This window comes from Vicia villosa, linkage group LG2, assembly GCF_029867415.1.
Source record: "Vicia villosa cultivar HV-30 ecotype Madison, WI linkage group LG2, Vvil1.0, whole genome shotgun sequence".
NCBI classification, from domain to species: domain Eukaryota; kingdom Viridiplantae; phylum Streptophyta; class Magnoliopsida; order Fabales; family Fabaceae; genus Vicia; species Vicia villosa.
Window position 1 is genome coordinate 57,834,883 of NC_081181.1, and position 13,672 is coordinate 57,848,554.

The following is a 13,672-nucleotide window of genomic DNA, read 5'->3' on the forward strand; positions in this document are numbered from 1 at the left end:
ATGGAACATATGATTGCAGTTGATGGAACTAGAAGGAAAGTAAAGTACAAATATTGTGTGAAGATTGTCTTAGGAGGTGTTTATGGAACTAGAAGGAAAGTAAAGTACAAATATTGTGTGAAGATTGTCTTAGGAGGTGTTTACCATTTACCATTTGAAGCACCGTTTGACACGGAAGAATTTGTAGCTAAGGGTATTTATGGTTCATGAATACAATGAACTAAACCAAAATAATAGATCTATTATTTCAATAGTGTTAAGAAAACTCGAATTTTAGGATCTAATTATAGAAGTAGAAATGTAGAAGAGAGTGTGGTAGTAACTTATTTCACTTGGATAAATATTGCATTTTACATGAACCTGTAGTATGTTATCTACTATCAAGCCTTTACTAAGACATTGCCCAAACACCCCAAATTGCCCTTAAGTCATATTTCTTTTGCACTGCCAATTGGATAAAAACGTAATCAACTAAATATGTTGTTCTAAGTTCCTACTTTTATCACCCAAATCAACAAGTGCTCAATTCTAATTGGTCCAAGGTTTACTTTCTATTTTCCCTCCAACAAAAGCATCCGACTCCTCCTACTTCTTCAAACATTGTCAACATTTCTCTCTCATTACCCTTTCCTTCTCTACACAACTCCTTAGTTGAAGAACAGACCCGGGTAAGACCTTTCTCCCTCCTTTGTCTGCTTTCTTTTCTTCGACGTGTTGTGTTGTCTTCCAGATTTGGGGTGAAGTTTTCTTTGTATCTTTTTTTCTTTGTATCTTTTTGTTGGCTTTTCATTCTTTGTATTTTATGGTTACTATAGTAAATGCAAAATGTTTCCTTTTTTTCTTCGTCTGTTGGAGTGTATTTTTAGTAGGTTGCCTTAAAGACTTTGTATCTTCTTTTCTTTGTATCTTTTTGTTGATGTATCATACTTTCTATGATTTATGTTATCCTTCTAACTGTGCCGGTTATACAGTCTCTTTAGCTCTCTCTTGCTAAACTATTTTCTTTTCTGTTTTGTTTATTAATATTTTCAGTCATTTATAGATTAGTTTCATGCATTTTAGTGAAGTTTTCTTTGTATCTTCTTTGCTTTGTATCTTATTTTCTTTGTATCTTTTTGTTGGCTTTTCATTCTTTGTCTTTTCTGCTTTCTATGATAAATGCAAAATGTTTGAGTTTTTTCTTCGTCTGTTGGAGTGTGTTTTCATTAGGTTGCCTTAAAGACCCAACCTTTGGTGTTATTTTTTAACTATGACTTTGTTGTTTACATTTTTGTTGATGTATCATACATTCCTTGGTCGTTTTATTCAAAATTTACCGGTTATACAGGCTCTTCTGCTCTCTCTAAGTATAGTACCTGCTTTTCTTTTTTGCTTATTTATATTATCAGTCATTTTCTGGTTTGATTTTCTGGTTTGCTATAGATTACTTTCATGCATTTGCTACTGTTTCTACACTATCACTCAACCATTTTCTGTACTACAATTTACAGTTTCAGATACGCGCACGATGTCTAGGGCTCCCATTCTCATTAAGGAGCTGGTCCAAGGGAACCAGGTGTGGAAAATGCACATCAGGGTCGTTGACCTGTGGGTTGTTACAGAAAAAACAGGGTATCAACACCTAGAGTGTGTTTTACAAGATGGAACGGTATGGCTTTTATCATTACAGTTTTTATGATTTATGTTATCCTGCTGATTATTTCTCCTCAAATTCACAGGGTGACCAAATCCATGTGACCATTAGCCGTTGGGATTTTAAAGATTGGATAGAGCAGATCAAAGAGCATGAAACTTATTATCTGTATAATGGGGAGCCTGTGGCTAATGATGGCCCTTTGAAAGTATGTTCGAACCCTCTCAAGATTCTTTTTAATGGAGGCACTACTCTCACCAAGGTGGACATGCCGGACATCCCACCACACAAATTCAACTTCCATGCCATTGAAAACTTTCTCAATGGACATTTCAAGCCTGATATGCTCTATGGTTAGTTATTTCGTGCTGTTTTTGTTGTTTATCATGAATGAGTTTTATTTTTGAATAACATAATGACTCACCCTTCTTTGAAATAGATGTTATTGGTGTCTTGCAAGATGTTGTTAAGACACAAATGGGGGGTGGGGGTAAGAAGTCCTGTACCAATATCACATTACGTGATGTTGTGGGAAATGCCATTGAAGTTGCTTTATGGGGTGATTTTAGCAAACAATTCATGGACTACAAGACTCTTGGCAAACATGTTGGTCCCACAATTATCATTTTGACTCATGCTTGGTGTAAGCCCAATACAGGTCTGGAGGTTTTTTATTATCCCACAAATAACTATTTTATCCTATTTTGTCTGCTACCACTTAACACTACAACCTGCTTTAAATAATTGGTGCAGTATCTGGATTACCAAGTCTATCTAATGCTTGGAATGGCTCGAAACTCCTGATTAACTTAGACCATCCACAAGTGGAAACCTTCAAAACCAGGTTTAACCATGTGCTTTATAAAGTATCATATCAATTAAAATTCTCATTTCAATTCAATTTCTGATTATATCCCTGTTCTTTATATAATACAGTTTTGGAGCAGCTGATTTGTCAAATGCATCCAACCTTTCTCTATCACTAACTTGTGATTCATCCATTCAATCCACAAACCAGAATTGGACTAGCCGTAATGAGGTCAGGATTATCCGTGACATTTATGAAGGAGAAAAGGTATTTCTTTGTTTATGTTGTTGTTGTTTGAGTTCAAACTATTATCCAACATTTTAGTATTCATTGTTTGACACTTTGGAGTTACTTATTTTAGGATTGTTTTGCAACTACTATTGGAACTACCAAACGATTCAAGGCTTCAAGGTTTGGATGGTTTTTTGAGAGCTGCCCAGGATGTAAGATTTCTATCAAGTCCGTTGGAGGGAAAGTTGAGTGCCACTGTGGAGTTAAAGATGTTGAACCAATTACTAAGTGAGCCCTTTTTTTAAACTAACTTTTTTTGTTTTCAAATCCATCATATTTTAGACCAAGCTGTAAAATCTTTTTTTATTTTGATTGACAGATTCAAAATAGAAGTTGAAGTTGAATATGATGGCTTTAATGGAACCTTTGTCTTTAGGGATAAGGATTGTGTCCCATATACTAAACTGTCTGCTAAAGAGTTAAGAAAGCTCATGATAGCGGTGAGTCATTGTTTTTGTATTATAAATGCTTAATTATAAAGCTCACTACATATGACATATTTATCAAACCTCATGGTGTTCTTGATTGCATAGAATGGAGAAGACAACCCAAAAATATGGCCGGCTCAAGTTGACAATTTGTTGAATAAGGAAATGGCGTTCCGTATCAAATTTCAATCATCTTACAAACAGTATTCAATTGTGACAATTCTTAATGAGGATAATGTTTACAACAAACTTAAGGGATACCTAACCCCGGATGAGGAGGTAAATACATGTTTCTTTTTATGTAAGCAGTTTTTTTTGTTGTTCTTTTATATGTGATTCTGATTTAAACTTTGTTTGCAGCATACATCAAATGCTCCTGTTTTGGAGATCTCCAATTCTGATCCAAATCATGAGCCAACTGAACCTATTGTAAGGGCCTAATGCATACTGTCTTATTTACACTTTGTGTACTTTTACTTCCATTTACTAAAATCAATTTCATCCTTAGATGACACTATTTGCTTAAGCTTCGATATCTCCTCAACCTTCGTCTGCAAGCTCCGGCAGCACACCTGCCAAGAGGGGAGCTATTTCAACATCAGTTAATGAGTTGATTGATGCTGAAGAGCTGACTCCTAAACAATCTGCTACTAAGGCTAAGACTGCAAGAAAGATCAAGCATATCAAGAAGGAGTAAACTTGAGTTTTAAATTCAAAAGTGGATGAGGATTGCTACATTGTTATTTCACAATGTATTAGTACTGATTTCATATGCCCTTTTTTGTATTCTACCTCTTTTATGGGTGTAACTATGCTTTATATTGCATGATGATCCAAAGTAAGCCACTAAACATTTGGTCTTAGTATTTTGTAATGCTTCTATTTTGAAATGACTCTATTTTGTAATGACTCTATTTGGTAATGACTATATTTTGATGGCATTTTATATAGCTTTGGTACCTCCAGTTTATATAGGTTTAATCCACTTGCATTTTATATTGGTTTTCATGATATGGAGGGTATTATATAGGTGTAACCTCACCAGTATGAATGATGGTTGGGATTTAGAATGCTTTGTGTATGCCATATAAAACACATGAATCTATTGATGGCATTTTATATGGCTTTTGTACATGACTGCTATATAGGTTTAATCCACTTGCATTCTATATGGCTTTTCATGTGATGGAGGGTATTATATAGGTGTAACCTCACGACTTTGATCTTCACGCTGGGATTTTGAATGAATTGTGTAGGCCATACAAAATGCTATCCATGCACACGCCATCACATGAAAGGGTTTGTGGTATTTCAAATATTTTTTGTTAATAGCTCCTTTTCTGTAAAGCTCCTTTTGTAGTGGTATACCATAATTTAAATAAACATTTGCAATTTAATATACAGATTCTGTACTAACACAATTTCAAACTAGATTGTCCAAAAATTGTTGCTCTATTTTTAATGTGTTAAGTTTACACAGCAGTTACAGCATTGCCATTGGAAGAGTTCTTGATATCTTTTACATTGGGAACCTCACATTGGACAACTTGCAGCAGAGCCCTTCCATTTAATTTCGTACTTTTTAAGGAGTGCCTGTCCCTTTATACCCTTGCAAATCGGATCATAGGAAATCATTCAACAACTTTCTGCAGCATTGGATAAAGTAAGTCATACACAATGTCAACTCATCATTAAATGCTTCATGCTTTTTCAAATAACTTGCTTAGTTGTACCAAGTATATCATCTAAAAGCAGAAATTACTTCTACCATTTTACACGGTACAGGTACAACAATTTTGTACTTTTTGGTGTAACATCACATTATTTAATATTTTATTCATTGCTTTATACAATGTGGCAGAAACACTGTAGACGGTTCAATGCACAACATATATGTCTTTTCTGATGCTTGGAAACATGGGATTTATATGAACCACTTTAGCCATTTGAATGTAATCACACCACATTGTTGTAAACTGACATTTGAGTGTAATCACACCACATGGTTAGAAACGGACTAATTATTTGAAAAGTTTAAACTACAGACTACTAGCATAGTAATTAAAATAATATTAATTTCAAACACATTTTGGATTCAAAATTTTAGAGGGAAAATATTATTTTGGTGCGTTTTTCACTTTAGTAAGGTTATGGCTCTTAAAAAATAACAAGTCCACATGTTGACTTTTTCCCTAACAAAAATGCCTTTGATATATTAAAACATGAACCTATGCAGAAAGTTGAAACATTGCAGTCAAGAAACAAAGAGCATAGAAATTCAAGGTTCTCCTTTTAACAGTTATTGCATTCAGTTCTAATCACTACATTACTATTATATCTACAGGGAGGTTGGTATCATTAGTATCTACAGGGAGGTTAGTTATTGCATTCAATTGTTTTGTTTATCTCATTTGTATTGTCTTAGATTCATAATCAATTTGTTATTGGCCTACTACTTATTTTTTACAGAAAGATATATGTGTTATGTACATGTTTTCTATTTTATTATGTCTGGCAGATTGTATAGAAATTTACTTTAAGTTATGGATAACAATAACCCGCATTTGGCTGGAAAGAAAGCAAGGGCACGACGATCGCTTATTATGAAAGAAAATCGTTCAAAACGTCAAAGACAGAATTTAAACCAACATGATTCTATCAATGATACATTCTATTCTCCTAATTGCTTCACAATGAGACAACCTTTGTCTGAAATCACTCCCTCGGCTAGGAATCAGAAGACTATCGCACAGATTGTCGAAGAAGGGAGAGTGCTGAGTGCGTGTATGCAGAATTCTGAACCGAGCATAACCAGACATGTGTTTCGAAATAACATGAAGTCATCCCATTTAGATTCCTTAGGAACAAATTTAATGTCTAGGTTTTCTACTGAATGTACAACAGAGAATGGTCATCCAACTACAATTGAGAATGCCCAACATGGGCTGATTTTTTCAACCAACCAGTTCTATGATCCTGGAAGTTCTTCCAAGAATCCCATGTAAGGTTCATATGACCAAACATGCATGCCATTAGAGATATTCAAATTAGTGTTTATTTAACTTTTATTGACTTCCATATTATGTCAACAATTTGGATAACAGAAATACAGAAAAGAAAAAACCTGTTCGTGGCAGGCCTAAGAAGCAGCTGGGAGTACCAAGTCTTGCCATGAATTTGAATAGTAACCCCCCTAAAGAAGCTGTCAACATATCGGTAGCACAACAGCCAACGAGGTACAAGTTCTTAGTTTCATATATGCATTGTCTTCAATGTTGATCTTAATTATAATATTTGTTTAATAACTCACGGGCTTCATGATTATGCATGTATTCAACCATTTCCATGCATGCATATGAACAACTAGCAGTGTTAGCAGTAGAAAAAACAACCGTCGTCAAGAAATGCCAATCAAACAGACACATCATGAGAGGGTTCGAGCATCGCCTGTGTCACACACCAAAGGCAAAACACCTGAAATAAAAGAACCAGCATGTCCTGTTTTTACCCCTGCAGTCAACTTGGATTTTAACAGCGACTCGGACGAAGATAGCGATTACGACCCTTTTGCAAGTGAGTCAATTGCAAAATCATTGGTTCTGTCTTCAATATTTCCACCTTATTTAAGATTATATATAAGAAATATATATGAAACATGTTCATATATTTAATATTACACTTTTTATCCATTGATAGCTTATTTATCCGACGAGGACTTCTGTTCCGAACCTGAAGAAAACGAGGCACCTTTTATAATTCACGACAACTACACCCGTTCTTCTGAAGGTATATCATTTTTTTGACATTCGCTATTTTACAAATATCATAGTAATTTTTTCCTGTCTATTACTATGTAGCTTATTACGACATAGGGGACCCGCTCATCGAATGTCGTTATTGTAAATCCATGATGTGGTATAAAGAACGGATGAATAAAAGTTCCCATTCTGCTAATCCAAAGTTTATGATGTGTTGTTGAAATGGGAAAGTTGAAATACCACTACTAAAACAACCTCCAGAAGTTCTTGCAAAATTGATGTTTGACCATGATAACGTAGTGAGCAGAAAGTTTCAACAACATATTAGAGTTTACAATATGATGTTCGCCTTTACATCGCCAGGTGCAAAGTTGGACAATCGTTTTAACAATGGAGGTGGACCACCAACTTTACGGATACAAGGTCAAACATGCCATCGAATTGGAAGTTTGTTACCTGCTCGAGGAGACACACCCAAATTTGCTCAATTATATATTTATGACACAGAGAATGAGGTTCACAATCGAATGAAGTGTCTAAGGTATAATTTCTACTAACATGCAATCATTTTATTTATAAAACTATACTGAAATTATTATTTATAATACAGCTGGAACATGCTGTAGTCGTTACTCACATGTAATCAACTTATTCTTAATGCTTTTAACCATTTCTTTATGCTTTTTTAACTTAGGACTACCAAGAACATTGATCCAGAAGTTGTACAACAATTATCTACAATGATGTATGAACACAATACTCATGCCAAGAGCTTTAAAATGGCAAAACAATGGTTCAACGAAGAGGATACTCAAAACCTGAAGTTGAGACTCATAGCTGACAGATCCACGGATGGAAGAGTGTATAACCAACCGACGGTGTCTGAAGTTGCTGCCTTAGTTGTTGGTGATATTGACACAGCAGAAATGAGGGATATAATTATGCAATACCAAGGAGGCGGACTTAAGCGGATCAACGAGCTCCATGCAAGTTACATGGCCTTCCAATATCCTTTGATATTTCCCTATGGTGAGGACGGTTATAGACCAAATATTGCCCATAGAGACTTGCCAATCTATCAGAATAGCTTACGAAATAGGATGGCAATAAGGGAATGGCTATCATATCGCATTCAAACAAGGTTAGCTGAACCTAGGACTTTGTTATCTTCACGAAGGTTGTTCCAACAATTTCTTGTCGATGGTTACACGATGTTAGAATCTGAAAAATTAGAATGGATTCGCAAGAATCAACCAAAACTTTGGGTGTCCAAGTATAATTCTCTTAATGACGAGGGTGAACAAAGTCAAATTCCAGGTTCAAGCATCGGTAAAAGAGTGGTTTTGCCTTCGTCCTTTGTTGGCGGTCGTAGGTTTATGGATCAACTGTACTATGATGGCATGGCTATTTGTAGTAAGATTGGTTTTCCAGATTTGTTCATCACTTTCACTTGCAATCCTAATTGGCCGGAAATTCATAGAGTTCTTCAACCAATGCATTTGAAACCACAAGATCGTCCGGATGTCGTTTCAAGAATCTTCAAAATCAAGTTTGATCAGTTGCTAGCTGATTTGACAAAAAATGGTGTATTAGGCAAAGTACTCGCATGTGAGTTGTCTGTTAGCACTTGACTGGTACTTCATTTTAATACTAATGTGGATTAATATGTCATTTTAACTTTTGTATCCTTTTGATCACTAGATATGTACACCATCGAGTTTCAAAAGAGAGGGTTGCCACATGCACATATACTACTCTTTCTGCATCCGTCTAACAAGTATCCACGACCAGAAGACATTGACAGGATCATTAGTGCCGAAGTTCCTGATCCCTTGCAACACCCCAGGCTGTACAATTTGGTTAAGTATCATATGGTTCATGGTCCCTGTGGCTTGGCAAATCAGAGGTCCATTTGCATGAAAGATGGGAAGCGCTCCAAGTATTACCCAAAAAAATTTCAACCTACCACTATAGTTGACCAAGATGGCTATCCAGTTTATAGGAGAAGAAACAATGGAAACACAATTGAAAAAATGGGATAATCTTTCATAGTGGACATGTTGTACCGCACAACCCAAGTTTGTTGTTAAAGTACGAAGCACACATCAACATGGAATGGTGCAATCAAAGTACTTCTATCAAGTACCTTTTCAAATACATCAACAAAGGTTCAGACAGAATTTCTGCTGTTATACAAGGCCAGTCCAACGATGCAAATTCGGGGAAAAAAATGTTGACGAAATTAAACAATATTTGGATTGTCGATACATTTCCCCAAGTGAGGCATGTTGGAGGATATTTGCATATTCCATACACGGCAGAAAACCAGCGGTAGAGAGAATGTATTTTCACTTGGAGGGAGAACACTCTGTTTACTACAGAGATCACGAGCAAGTTGGTGATGTTCTCCTCAAACCAAGTGTTACCGAATCAATGTTTACAGCTTGGTTTGAGGCAAACAATAGTTTTGAAGAGGCAAGGCTTTTAACTTACGGTGACTTTGTTTCTAAATTTGTTTATCATAAACGGAGTAGGAGTTGGAAGCCAAGGAAAAGAGGGTATACCATTGGTCGTCTTTGTTGGGTGCCTCAATGCTCAGGTGAATTGTTTTATTTAAGAATGATGTTAACTGTTGTTAAAGGGCCATTATGTTACAATGACATCAAGAAAGTTGATGGTGTTCAACATAAGACTTTTAGAAAGGCATGTTTTGCTATGGGTTTCCTTCAAGATGATCGAGAATTTATTGAGGCAATCAAAGAGGCACATGTTTGGGGTTCAGGTTTATTCTTACGAAAGCTATTTGTTACTATGCTTTTGTCATCATCCATGAATCGACCAGCACACGTATGGAGAAAGTCTTGGAAGTATCTATCGGATGGTATTCTTTACGAACAACGGTTGGTGGCAAGAAATCAAGGTATAAATTCTCTATATTATTTTACCCTCAATGCTAACTTTGCTGGATTTCATTATACTATAATATAACTTCTTTGTAAACTTCCAATTTCCCTCTACATAGTTTTTTGTTCTAAAAATGTATACACTGTCATATAATATTCATACTTGTATGTATTAGTATTTGTAGGTAAAATCTCAATTTATATTATATTTGGAACAATGCATTGTTACTTGCTGTCTTTGAAACAATTGCCATTCTCAATGCATCTATAGAATAAACATGTTGCTGGTAGTTATTCTTTATAACAACAGATACGTGCACATGCATTATGTCCATCAAGTTATCTCAAAACACTGTCATATAATATTCATACTGGTATGTATTAGTATTTGTAGGTAAATTCTGAATTTATTTTATATTTTCGGTGCTGCATTGTTTTAACCTGTCTTTGACACAATTGCCATTCTCAATGGTTGTAACTATGAACATGTTGCTGGTAGTTATTCTTTATAACAACAGATACGTGCACATGCATTATGTCCATCAAGTTAACTTAATTACAGCCTGCTGCAGCTTTATTATTCATACTTTAACTTGAATATTATATGCCATAATCATGTAACTAATATTTTCTCATGGAACAATCCTTAGAATTGACACTTACCGACGAGGAACTTCAACAGCTGACTTTGATGGCTATTGAAACACTATTACAAAATAACAACAAAACATTGAAAGACTATAAGCCAATGCCATATCCGAAAGATTATGTTGTTTCCTTCTCGGGTAATAGGCTTATTTATGATGAGCGTCAATATGATCCTATTGCTCAACAACAGCTATTTGCAGGGTTATACGGTTCTCTAACAGGTACAATGGATAACAAATAGCCTCTTATATTATGGTTTACATATAAATACCGAGTCTCGATTTCTTATGTACTAAAATCATGTTTTACTTCATTTTCATTTAGATGAGCAAAGAAGCATTTTTGAAGAGATCATGGAAGCTGTAGAGAAACAAAGAGGCGGCGTGTTCTTTTTATATGGATACGGTGGGACCGGAAAGACTTTTATGTGGAACACTTTATCAGCGGCACTTAGGTCTAAGAAAAAAATTGTCTTTCCTGTTGCATCAAGTGGGATTGCAAGTTTGTTGTTACCAGGTGGAAGAACAGCTCATTCTCGGTTTAAGATTCCAGTCCCTACTTTAGATTCTTCAATTTGCAACATTAACAAAAAAGATGATATTGCTGGGCTTCTCAAAGTGACGGATCTAATAATATGGGATGAGGCTCCTATGGCTAACAAGTATTGTTTTGAGGCACTTGACAAGTCATTGAAAGATATTATGAGTGGATCAACACATGGTCAAGATAAGATTTTTGGAGGTAAGGTTGTTGTTTTTGGTGGTGACTTCAGGCAAATTCTCCCTGTAGTACCAAGAGGTACTAGATTTGACATTATTTATGCAACAATCAATTCTTCATATCTTTGGGATCATTGTAAAGTCCTAAAGCTCACAAAAAACATGCGGTTACAAAGTGGTGCAGCTACTTAGAAGACATTAGGGCATTTTCTGAATGGATTTTACAAATAGGTGATGGGACAATGTGCGAGCCCAATGACGGTTATGCTGATATTTATATTCCCGAAGAGTTTTTAATTGCTAATTTTGAAGATCCTATTAAAGCTATAGTAGAGGATACATACCCTGATCTTATTCATAATTATCTTGACTCCAACTATCTTCAAAGTCGTGCAATTTTAGCATCAACAATTGAGGTGGTGGATGATATCAACCAATATATCACAACTCTTATTCCAGGTATTCATACAACATTTTATGTACTAAAATATCGTATTAGAATTGAATGAGTAATATTGTTTATACATTTTACCTAATGTGGTATTTTTAAAAAATATCGTAGGGGAGGAGAAGGAATATTTTAGCAGTGATTCAATTGACAAATCTGATGCAAATAACTTTGATGGATACGAGCATGTCACACCCGAGTTCCTTAATGCACTCAAAACATCTGGATTTCCAAATCATTCTATTAAGTTGAAAGTTGGTGCGACCATCATGCTAATGCGCAACCTAGACCAATCGGAAGGCTTGTGCCATGGAACACGACTAACAGTGACTAGGCTTGCTAACCACGTCATTGAAGCTAAAATCATTTCTGGTAAAAATGTTGGTAACATCATTTATATTCCAAGAATGTCTTTGTCGCCTTCCCAATCACCATGGCCATTTAAATTGGTGAGAAGACAATTTCCAATAATTGTCTCATTTGCAATGACAATAAACAAGTCTCAAGGACAATCTCTTGACCATGTTGGGTTATATTTACCTAAAGAAGTATTTAGCCATGGTCAATTGTATGTGGCTATCTCTAGAGTTAAATAAAAAAAGGGTCTTAGGATTCTTATTCATGACAAAGATAAAGAAGCTTTGACTATTACAACCAATGTGGTGTTCAAGGAAGTATTCCAAAACATTAATTAGGTATCCTCTTTGCTACTTGAATATATACTTGCAATTTAGTTTATAATCCAAAGTCAACCAAAATCTCCCTTTATTGCAAGGTTCTTAATTGGGTGACCAATTCTCTTTGCAGGAGAACAATTCAAGCATATGGTGCTGGTTTTGAAGTTGATATGGTGTTGGTTTTGAAGTTGGATACTTTCACAAATATTTAGTTATTCAATGTAAACAATTGTTTTATAATTCAGATTTAAACAACACTTCAATTTCTACCAAGGTTCATATTCTGTTAACATGTGCTTTGTTACTGTTACAACCAGCTATGGAAATATCACAAAAAGTTAGGAAACACCTAAGGGTGAATTTTGGATGCATTTCAACTTAAAAAAACATGCCAGCAGTAGCTTTTGATACCTATTTGCCATGCGGTACTGTATTTAAATAGGTATTGCATTTTAGAAAATATTGCACACAAGGATACCTTACAACTTTTAATATTGCATACCATACTTAAATATATATCTATTTAAATTAAGATTTACAGGAAGTCGATATTCATAGCACACAGGTGACTGCAACACTTTTTTAAAACATGAAACAACTAACCAATAAAAATATTGCCTGTAGTATGAATTTCTATACAGATAGCATTCTTTTAGTAAAACAAGACATATGCTATGATAGGAGGCTTGGAGAAGGTTGGAATTACATCTTTTTCACACCCAAGTTCACCATCACATAAACAATTGTAATTATAGAGTTATCAACCTTTGTTATAAACAATTGTTCACCAGCATATAAACAATTGTAACAATACAACCAAGCATAAAGTTGTTTTTTAAGAAATTGCACTAAATATAACTTAACAACGAACAAGATATAAATACACGGAGAACAATAACTTCATTAACTTGGGGAAGCAAATTGCAAACCCAATATGTAAATCCATTACATTAATTTTCAGTACAACATCAAGACACGTAAACGCGATTACACTCCCTCCTTCAACGGTTCAACAGCCAAACAACCAATGTGTGCGCCTCTCTGTTTATCCTCAAGGACAACTTGTCGCGTCTCTTCAGCATACTCATACCATCCAACCCCTATGTATGCCTCCTCCTGTGTATTTATCGGCGCGCATCGTATATCTGCTTGGTACACAATCCCCATATCTGCATCGAAAAGATCCATTTGCGTGGGAAAGGCGGTTAAGAACCTGCAAACCTCTCGCGGAAATACCTGAACAAATATTAAATTCATTAAATCATCATACAGAATCCGGGAAGATGTTTTGTTAGTCATTATAATCCAAAGTAAATCTTACAAGTACATTACGCCGCGCTTTTCAACCGGATGTAATTG

At 35.2% G+C, this 13,672-nt stretch overlaps 1 protein-coding gene and 1 pseudogene across 1 annotated transcript; both read left to right on the forward strand.

Moving 5' to 3' along the window:
- On the forward strand, positions 1 to 3,601 carry LOC131649106 (uncharacterized). The gene is made up of 10 exons (XM_058918850.1): positions 1 to 193; positions 1,491 to 1,648; positions 1,719 to 1,986; positions 2,073 to 2,291; positions 2,387 to 2,477; positions 2,570 to 2,708; positions 2,803 to 2,960; positions 3,052 to 3,172; positions 3,266 to 3,439; positions 3,521 to 3,601. The coding sequence occupies exons 1-10, from the start codon at positions 1 to 3 to the stop codon at positions 3,599 to 3,601; spliced, it is 1,602 nt and encodes a 533-aa protein (XP_058774833.1).
- Positions 3,602 to 8,129: 4,528 nt separating this feature from the next.
- LOC131649107 (uncharacterized) lies at positions 8,130 to 12,525 on the forward strand (annotated as a pseudogene).
- The last annotated feature ends 1,147 nt before the right edge of the window (positions 12,526 to 13,672 follow it).